The sequence below is a fragment of the Alligator sinensis genome, unplaced genomic scaffold (assembly GCF_000455745.1).
Source record: "Alligator sinensis unplaced genomic scaffold, ASM45574v1 scaffold1550_1, whole genome shotgun sequence".
NCBI lineage: Eukaryota > Metazoa > Chordata > Crocodylia > Alligatoridae > Alligator > Alligator sinensis.
In genome coordinates, this window is record NW_005842885.1 from 183010 (window position 1) to 193725 (window position 10716).

General features: G+C 42.8%; 1 protein-coding gene across 4 annotated transcripts in view; it reads left to right on the plus strand.

Annotated features, from left to right (window-relative positions):
- The window catches only part of NSUN7 (NOP2/Sun RNA methyltransferase family member 7), a 41281-nt gene that overhangs the window by 10439 nt on the left and 20126 nt on the right, over window positions 1-10716 (plus strand). For all 4 annotated transcript variants that reach the window (XM_006035881.3, XM_025192059.1, XM_025192060.1 and 1 more), the window contains exons 4-5: window positions 4101-4231; window positions 8176-8328. In XM_006035881.3, the coding sequence (XP_006035943.1) occupies window positions 4101-4231; window positions 8176-8328 (284 nt within the window). The remainder of the gene's footprint in view (window positions 1-4100; window positions 4232-8175; window positions 8329-10716) is intronic.

The following is a 10716-nucleotide window of genomic DNA, read 5'->3' on the forward strand; positions in this document are numbered from 1 at the left end:
GGGGGGGGTGGAGAGTGGCCGGAGGAGCTACACATTTCCACAAATGTAATAGTAATTTCTGAAGATGTTGGCTTTAATCTGTTCTGCTTTTTCAAATTTACAGATGAAATATTGAGTTAGTAGCTTGTAAAGTACTTAAAGCCTCTCAGCTGGAATTATCTAAATAAGTGTGGAGTGGTATAAATTAAATGCATTACAAGTAACTTGGCCATCAAGATTTTTTGTATGGTGTTTAAGAAGAGTATCCAGAGCTTGGTTGTGATGAAAGTCAGAAAAAGCAAAGTGGGCAAATTGAGATTACGATATCTTTTCTGTCTGTGTATTTATGATATGCCAGTCATAAGAATGAGTCCTATCTGATGTTTCTCCTTCTCTCTTGTTTTTTTTTTCCTTAGAAATAAAAGATCATCCCTTTCATTTCCTTTTGCTTACAAATTTTATTTAAAAAATTAAAATATAAAATATTTTCTCCAGACAAAATAGAATTTAACAGAGAAAGGGAAAAAAACCTTCTATTTCTTCACTTGTACTTAAGAGGATGATCTCTTTACAAACTCTCTCAGCAAGCTAGACAGTTCTCCTTTCATCCATTCCTCTGAAAAGAGAGATATCCTTACTCTAAGTAGTCAAAATTTACTGAACCTAGATTTAGCTTAAATTTTGTTAGATTGGTATTTTCATAATGTCACACTTTTCTTAAGTTGGTCCTTTCCAAAGATCTTTATTAATGCTTTTTTGTGCTCAAATTTATAAGAAACATTTTCCCTCCTACTGTCATCCTGCTTCCCTTATGACCAAAATATTTCTAATTGTCCTTAGAGGTGCACATTATAGCTTGTCTTCACTATTTATGAACTGAACCATTAAAAATAAAAAAATGACTAGTTCCTCATTTGGCTTTTGCTTTAAATTAGGTGGTTGCTAATACTAAAATCTAACATCATGTTAAAATGGGTAAATCATTAAATAAATACAGAAGTTAATTGATTTTAAGAAGTAATATCTGCTTGAGTGATAATTGAAAGTGTATAAAATGTGTGATTTATGGACATTTATTTTCCTCTGTCTCTCTACCTTCCCCTTGCAGCGCATGCCCCTATGCATTTTTAATCCCTCCTTCTCAGAAGATATCAAAAGCTGTAGTATGTTTTGAATATTGCCTTTTTAAAATTTTCTCTTTTTTTTATATATATATTTAAATTAAAAGACCTTTTCCTCTTTGCCGTGGGATCTTTTTTTACAATATCTCAAGTTATTTAAAGTTCTAAGGGCTTTACCAACCTGAACTGTAAAATAATCTGAGAATGATGAGACTAATTGAATTCATTCAAATTGTTCAAGTGCCTCAAGCAGTCTTATGATCTGATTTAATTAATAAGTGAGCAAAAGGAGCTAAAGGATTTTTATTTATTCCATTGTAAAAATTACTCACTTTTTCAGATTGTTTTAGTATTGATAATGTTATCTGAAATTTTGGATTAAAACTGGAGTTCTTTCAGAAACCCTAACTTTTCATTCTTAATGCTGGTATTAAATAAATTAATTCTACTGTTTATAGAAGCAAGGATAGTATTTGGGTTAAGACAGCAATTTATACACATGGCTTTGAACATGTTTAGTTAAATGTCTTCAGTGTTGTCTGAATATATAATTTATCATCCTGGAAAGATGAGTTCCCTCTGTCTAGGTCCAAGTCAATGAGTTCCTCATTGACTTAGACCTAGATCCACAAAAGGATACATATGATGAAGCTCACTTTTTGCCATGTCTAGCATTTAGGTGTTTGGCTTTCAGAATAGACTTTATCGGCTCAAACTGAGAAGTTAGGAATGGGATTCATATTGCCAGCAGGTGCCTTCCCAGTTAGCATAAATCAGCCATTAGGAAATGCTGAAACCCTGCCTCTGCAGATAGAGGTGCACCAGTACATCGCTCCATATCATATCGGTACCGATAAAATAAAAATTAACATTATTGGCAGTTGCCTTTTTTGACTGATGTGGCTGGTAAGATCACTGATAAATGCTGGTCCGGCAGCTTGGAGAGCAGCGTCCAGCTTGTAAGTCTCTTGGAGGGCTGGGGGGAGAGGTGTATTGAGGCTTACATGGTGAAAGAGGGATTAGGGCAGGGGCAAGCACTGCCCAGCTGGGGCGGGGTGAGGCAAGGGATCATGGTTCATCTGGGGGGCCACAGGGAGGGGAAGGGGGCAGCTCCCGCTTCTGTGTGCACTCCCAGGGGAGGCCTGGGCGGCATGTGACTCCCAGACCTGTGCGCGGGGCAAGGGTGGGCTGTCACTGCAGGCTGGGACTGGGGGCAGCGCCGGGCTCTTCCCTGGCCTAACCCCCCCGCCAGGCTGTGCTTGAGGTGCATGGTGGTGGCACTGGGTGTGTGGTCAGGGGGGCTATGGTGAATTTTGAGGTGGCTGTAAGCCGCCCCTGCCCACCCCAAGTGCAGCCCCGGCGCAACCCACCCTCCAGGAAGAGCCTGGTGCTGTCTCCAGCCTGCAGTGGCAGCCTGCCCTTGCCCTGCCCACAGATCCACGGGGCACATGCCCCCTCACGCCTCCCCTAGGGGTGCACACAGTGGCAGGAGCCCCCCCACCCCCCCCATGCCTCCCGGACAAGCCACTCAGGGCTCCATCCTGTGCTCAGCTCTGGCTGGGCAGCGTTCTGTGCTAGGCTTTGGCTGGGCAGTGCCTGCCTCAGCCCTTGCCCCACTCCCTCCCTCTCTGCAGGGGCCTCGATATACTGCCCCTCCCCTTCCTCCCAACAGACTTACTAGCTGAATGCTGCTCTCCAAACTGCTGGGCTTGCATATTGGCAATCAGATTGGTATCAGCTGATATAGCTTGTTAATAATCAGTCATTGGTATCAGTCCAAAACATCTTTATTAGTGTACCCCTATCTGCAGAGTTTAGGTACTTGTGAAAACTCCCTCAGATTGAAGGCAGTGAACCTGGGTTTTACATTTACTGAACAAATGCTCTAATCTAGAGTAGACTATCTCATAGTAAAAGCTACTTAAGATGTCTGTGTGCAAAGCAGACAGCCTTTTATTAATTTTCTTTTCAATATTTAACATACCATTTAAACTGATTTGAAACATGTTTACAAATTTATGCTGGAAAAGCACTCGTTTTGCTTTCCATACTTCATTATTGGTCCTCACTTTGTTACTCAGTGACCTTGTTCTAATAACAGCCTTGAAATTGACAGAACCAAGTCAGTTTTAGTGCTACAAATAGCACAGCATTGACAGTGGTTGAGATGAATTACAAGGATTAATGGACCATTGCATATATTGGGCACTTTTCTCATAGCCACATATAGCAGCCTCATTTGTCATAAATTGTATATATACTGTAGTGTCCTCCATCTTGAATGATTGTAACTGTGGTTGCTGTGAGGTCAGTGTTCTTATTTATTCTTTTTTTTAAAGTCATTTCAAACTTCACATGTTCTATAAAATTTAAAAATGCTAAGCCTTACTTATTTATACACCACTGGAAATTTGAAGGCTTACTGGAGCTCCAAAATTATCAGAAATCAATATAATATCTTCAATCTGTTACAAGTTATAACGCTTATCTGGGCTTGAATATTATTGATTGACTATAAAACAGATCCTCTAAAATGGTTTTGTGAACTGGAAAATCTAAGTATTTTTTAATGTAACACTTCAAAGCTTTTATTGGGCCATGTGGATGAATAGGAAGACCATTCTTTTACATCTACCATCTACTGCAAAAGAGAAAAATTGTTTGAAGAGTGGGGAAAAAAGCAAAGCATTTTGCTTTTTTACCTTGGAGAATTGAAATCCATAGATGGTTTAATAAAGATAAGTTTAATAAAGCTGATTCCTTTATTGATTAGAAACCAGACAAATAATTTTAGAAGTATTTACCTAATTTTTCTTTATAGTCAGAAAAACTCTCCTATACTTACACCGTTTCTTTGAAAGGAATGATTTAGGCAGACTTATTTGACTGGTTCCACTGAAGTCAGTCTCTGTGTGAATGTAAGGTTCTGTGAAAGTGATTCTCTTTGCAAGTTTGCGATCTGATTTTCAGTTTCTTTATGTGCCTATTTTACTCTTGCAGTCAGATGAATTGACTAGTTTAGTTGTTGTCATGCTGTATGACTTCCAAGATCGAAAGTTCCAAGCCCGACAGATTTCTGATGAAGAGGAGCCAATAGCTGAAGTCCGAGAAGTAGAGCATTATCTATACAGGTATATGTAAGATTAAAAGCTGTGCTAATATATATTAAGATATATGAAGAGTTTCGTAACCACTGATGATAGGAGTGCACTGATGGAGATTTTGGAGGCCGGTACCGATAGCTGATATTTAAGGAGGCATAGTAGCAGATACTGATCCAATATCTGATATAGCTGCCTCCAGGTGATAAGTCCGGTGTGGTGGAAGGGGAGGTGGAGGGAAGGGGTGTGTGGAGACAGATCAAGGAACCCCTTGGTGAAGGAGGGGGTAGGGGCAGGCACTGCGTAGCTGGGGTGGAGGGTGGCACGGGACGGTGTTGAACGCCCCTCCTCCACCCAACTGCCAGAAGCAGCTGGGGTTGCACTGGGCGGTGGGCAGCAGGGCGGGGCTGGGATTAGAGCTGTGGTGAAATTTGGGGTGACCACAGCCTCCTCCCAGTGCCTCCGGATCCCACTCTGAGCCCAGCCCTCAACAAGAAAAGCCCTGCACAGCGCTGGCTCCGGCTCCATCCTGCAGCTGCAGCCCACCCTGCTCCATGCAGATCTGGGGCCACACACCCCTCTGCCCCAGCCCTCCCAGGGTGCAAGCAGCAGCAGGAGCTGCCCCCACCCCACCAGCCACGACTCCATCATGCACCACCCCCTGCCCTGGCTGAGCAGTGACTGCCCCTGCCCACTCCCTCCCTCATTGCAGGAGGCGTTGATCTGTCCCTCCACGCCCCTTCCCTCCCCTTCCAATTTACCAGCTGGAGGCAGCTCTCCATGCTGCCGGCTCTGCTCTGTGCTGCATTGCAGCTACGTGCAACACGGGTATTTATCGGCCCCATTGGGCCGATATCTGATATAGATAATTTTCTTTATATTGGTACTGATCCGATGTCGGACCGATATATCAGTGCACCTCTAAATGATAGCATTTCCAGTTGTGAGTATGTTTAAAAATGCCCATTCTGATATAATTTGCTGACTTTTTAAAATAATAATTTAGTTTGAAAGAAGCTTCTAGTTTCCTAAAGAAGAGGAAACCCGTACCTAATTAAAATCGCATGCTAATGGTAGAATACTTTAAAAAAAAAAAAAAAAATGAGAAGTTAATATATTTTTGCTTTAATCCAGTGGAAAAATTTATGAATATTATCACACTGAAGCCAACAACATGAAGAAATATCACCTTAGCATTCAGTAAACAGGTTAATTTAGATCTGCGATGGGCAAAATACGGCTCGCAGACCAGATCTGGCCCTCGAGGGATTTTTTTCTGGGCAGTTGCAGGTCCCCCAGTAGTGCCAATTAGGTAAATCTTACAATAAAAATAGCAGAACATAAAATAAAAACCTTTAAAATAGTGCTAACATAATTCCCTCTTCAGTCTTTTCTTTTAAGTAAAGCGCATTGGTCTTGCTATCAGCCTCCATGGTTAATGAAGATAAACCAGGTCAGGTACCCCTCTGAATGACACTGAGTGATGCATATTAGCACACATGGTTGAACAGATGTCACTTAAGTTAATCTTGCTCCCTCCTCAGCCTAATTTATGGGGCCTTATGCTCTGGGGCTGTGGGTAAGAAGGACAAGGACTCTTATCTTCCCACTTCACTAGACCACAGATCAAAAGTGAAACTGCTTCACAGCTGCAGTAGCACTTGTGTGACTTGTATGCATGGCCATGGTACACATTTGCAAATAAACTGCAAGACCTCTGTGCTTGCTTCCAACACTGTGTGCTGTAATAATTAAGCACTCCTGCAGAGCATAACTTCCTGGTATTCTTTGTGGGTCCAACTTTCTGAGAAAAGGTGGATGAGTGTCATTAACCAGTGAAAATAGGATTACCTGTTTTGTGGGGGGGGTTCCATTTAAAAATGTAGGGATTTCTATAAACTCACTATGAAAAGTTCTTACTAGAAAGGAAAGGATAACAGTAAGAAAAGGTTATAAACTGCTTAGCTTAACTGCTTAGAAAACATTTAATAACAATATTTATGTGCATTCTCTCAACTTTGAGGGCTCCTTTTTCCTGTTTCCGAAGAAACTCCATTGCCATGTGTACATCTGTCTGTGGCCCTTTCTGTTGCATTTAAAACTAACTTCTAATGTAAAAGTTTGAAATAGAAGCTATGACAGGCTAGTGGTTTCATTCTATTCCATATTAGAGTCACCACTTCTAGAACGTCTCTTCATGCTGTCAGGACTCCCTGTCCCATTCATTTGGGCATGTCACTTAGTGCAAAATCCAAATTGTTCTCTTAGCTGCCACCATGGTTGGATTCAAGTGAAGCGGGGGAAGGCACCATCCCCTTTGGGCGTGTGGTCAATGTGCAGTTAGCAATTTGAGCTCACCAGCTTGTTAGTGCAGCTACCAGCAGAGGCCAGGGAGTACACATTGCTACCCTTCCCACCTTTCACCTTGGCTGCTGCCATTTTCCAGGGCAAGGAAAAAGGGAAGCATTTATCTTTCTGGGTTTTGGAGCTGCACCAGTGCAGCGGCACCTGGAAGCTGTACTGATGTATCAGAGAGCTTAAGGAACTCACTGAGCATGTGCTGCACAGCCAAAGGGGGTGTGGTGGCTACAGTCCCCCACTGTGGCTGCCTCCAATTTTAGTGTTGCAGTTCTAAAAAATATGAGGCCTGACCACAGGAAGACGATTCATAGGAACACAGTTACGTGTCTAGATTTCCTATACAGTCAGCAGGGAGAGCTGGTTGCCTCCAAAAGACAACTGTGAGACCCAATACCAGGGAGCTGCTTAGAAACAGCCAAGGAGAAACACTTAAGCATAGAAGTGTCTGAGCTCTTCTAGCCTAGGTGCTAGAGCAAAAAGTACTCTTCAGGCATCTCTCTAACCTGGGGGTTTAGAGCACCAAAAGTGGTAGTATCTTATTGCAGTAGTTCCTTGACCAATTACTGAGGCCCCTTTCGTTCCACAAGTTGTATAGTATTGGCCCAAAGATAATAGTAACTAAAACCAGACTAGAGGGGGATACCACAAAGAGGGTACCTTGAAAAGCAGGTACAAATGAGAAAAATACTAGACACTATACAAAGCAGAGAAAAAATTAAGATGCCTTTTTGAAAAGCGCATTGGTCTTGCCAGTGCATTTAACAAATGGGCAATGAAGGCCAATGTCACTGGCATAACGGAGGCTGGTGTGATCACTACTTTGTGTAAATGACTAACTGTGAAGGTCCTTAAAGATAGTTTCAAGCTTCACAAGTTAGGCCGTTCCACCTATTTTAAACACTAACATGAGATTGGTCAGGCTTTCAAAATATGCTGTGTGCTAGGCTCGAAGTTTCTCGACCCCATTTTGTGGGCTTGAATACATCCATGGTCCCATTGCACCTACTACATTTGTTTCTCCCTTTGGTGGAGCTCATTTGCTTTGCTGGGCTCCATTCCTTTTATGCACGATCTTTTGGTTCCACGGGTCACATTGCAAGGAAGAAATACCGATATTCTTCCAGATACCATACATTCATAGCATTAATATATGAAGTATCACCTTTTTATATTCTCACATCATTTGAACCAGAAAGTTATCAGTTTTGATATTTAAATGATCATGGTTGGGCATTGATTAGCATAGTATTTCTCCATTTGAAATTCTTCTCAAATTTAAAGGAGCATGTTTCAAAGGTTGGTTACACTCAATATACATTTTCATCATTCATTCTCTTCTTGACCATGTGTTTTGTGAATGGGAAATGGTGCAATTTTGGAGAAAAAGCTAGAAGAACCAAAAAGTCCTAAAGATGCATGGTCACATCTCTATGCAACAGTTTTGAAAATGTTAAGGTACTTGGGTTAGGAACTGCCCTGTACTGTTTGCACAGTACATAGTGTAGTGGGATCCATGTTTCACTGTAACTTCCAAACATCATTGTAATATTAATGTTGCATAATAGCAAGCTAAAATGAAAAATCTTGATAAAGCTATTATTTTATATTTGTAGTTTTAAGACTAAATTGGCTGCTGCACTGGCAAGATGTCGAATTAAACATGATGCTCTTTCAATTGAACATATTCTACCAGAAACTATACGGAAACAGGAACAAAGGGCTTCTGCTTTACCTTTGTATGCTTGGATAAATGCTCTTAAAATCAGGTGAGAGATATAAAGTTAATATTAATGTGTTAATTGTAGATTTTATGTATTAAACTATAATCTTTATTTCTGCTAATTTATTTTGAAGTGTGCATAGTTCAGGATTGCCTTCAAAGGCATTAACTTCTTGTAATACACATGTAAGCTTCATACTTCCTTCAGTTTTTACTTAGGAGTGTTGCAACTAACACCAGTTCGTACTGTAACTGAAAGAGGCTAAAGGAAAAACACAGCTTTTGTATTTTTTTTGGTTTACTTAGTTCAGTGGTTCTCAACTGGGTGCCCTGATATCCCCTCAATAGTCTCATAATACAGATGTTGTGGTGGCCAAGTAAAAGTGCTCCAAGCACAGGGCTGTGGCACACACATGCTCCTCCCACAGTAGTGTTTTCTGATAACCAGGGATCTGGGTTTTCCGTTTGCTTCAGAAGAATATGGATTTTCTCTTTTAATGGAGAAAAACACAGATTTTCTCTTAAAGGAGAAAATCATGGCTTTCCACTTTTAAGGAGAAAAATGTGGGAAACCATGGGTTTCCCTTTGCAAGCTGGCTGAGTTCCAGCCTGCAAGGGACTGCTTGGGCTTGGGGGGAGTGAGAGGAGGGCAATCATTGGCAGGGGGCACGCACATGCATGTGACAGCCAAGCAGCTCCCTCCAGGTAAGTCTATGAGGTGGAAAGGGCCACAAGCCATGTGTTGGTCGGGGGGAAGGGGCACAGACCATGCGTTAAGGGTGAGGGATGAGGGTCACCAGCAATGCGGCAGAAGGGGGCATGTGGGCCCCCCCCACCCGAGATTTTGTGTGTCCAGAGCAGGGCATGAGGCTGCAGCCAGGCCAGATCAGCTCTGGACAGGAGCTGCCTCTGTGGCCATAGCTGCCAAGGTGAGGTGCCCCTGCCTGCCCAGCAGCAGCAGGGGGCACAATTCTGCACTGTTGCCACTGGCACTTCTTCACCTCATGATTGTGTTGCCACTGGATTTATGACCCAGATACTGTGTGCCGGGCAGACCCAAACCCTCAGATTGACCATGACCTCTCCATTCGATAATAGGCTAATTTTATTGATGCACAGTGATAACAGATAAGAATAATGCAAACAATTTTATATCTACCAGTCCAAGAGCTGTCATCGGAGTCAAGGTATGTCTGGTCAGTACATGAACTTCACTCTGAGGTTCTCTCTTGAATGTCAGATACCAACAGCCTGGAGGTCAGAGGCCAAGGCCTGCTCCCCCCAGTGGGGTGGGTGAGATGGGCTGGTGGTATGTCCTCTGTCCATAGAGGCCTTGGGTCCCCGAGGGGCCCCTTTGCTGCTCTGAAATCTCTCCTTTTGCATCCTTTCTCCCCTTCTGATGACTCTTCGTCTTTGGGCATCACTGATTGGTTTACCTGTGGTCTTCATGCTGTCCACGTTCTGTCCTGTCGGCATATTCCTTTCTTTCATAAACCCATCACATGTACACATCCTAATTTGGTTCTTTCCGGGTCTTCTTCTAATTTGGTGCGTTCCTCCAAAACCAGAAATCTCAAGGGCTCTACAGCTGAGCACTGACCTGGTGCCACCTTATCTCGTGTTATGGAACAATGTGGTATATGTCTTTAATGTCCCTCTCCTTGCTGCTTGCCTGTCAGATACAGTGAGCCTTGAGGAAACTCACAAAACAGGCTTTTTAGAAATCAGTGAACCCTTGCCATTGCCCTGGACCATTGTTCTAATACATATCTACTTTACCTACAAGCCTATTCCCAAAAGCAAACCTCTAAATACCATTTTCTAGCCATTAGGTGGCGTGGCACTCCAACACCACGTCCTGTCTGCTGGGCCGCAAAGGCAGCCCCTGCCCAGAGCTGATCTGGCTCGGGTATAACCCCATGGCCCACTGTGGGTGCAGAAATCTCGGGGTATGTGCCCCCCTCACTTTCCACACAGCCACTCCCTTCCTCACACACTGGGGGTCTGGGGGCAGGCGACTGTGCGTCGGAGTGAGGGGCACCGGCATAGGCAGGGCACTGGCATATCAGGGCTGCTCAGCTCCACAAAGCACCCGGGGGGACAGCCACAGTTGGACCTGTGTCCTGGTGAGTGAAGGGGTCGGGGGAGCTCTGATTTTTCCATAATAAAAAACCCCAAAATCAAACCCCAAAATTCATAGCTATTTAGAATTTATTATAATGATTGACGCACTGGTAGGTTTCCAAATTGCTTTTTAAATTGTAAATATATCAGTAAATCATGGTTATTTTAATTGCCTAAAAATGTAGATTTTGGGGGGGTTTAATCAGAGAATTTGTGATTTTTCAACAGGGAAAACCAGGATCCCTGCTGATAAACTTAAAGCAAGCAGGTAAATTGGCTTGGGCTGTAGCCCTTTCTGGTTTGCACCCCC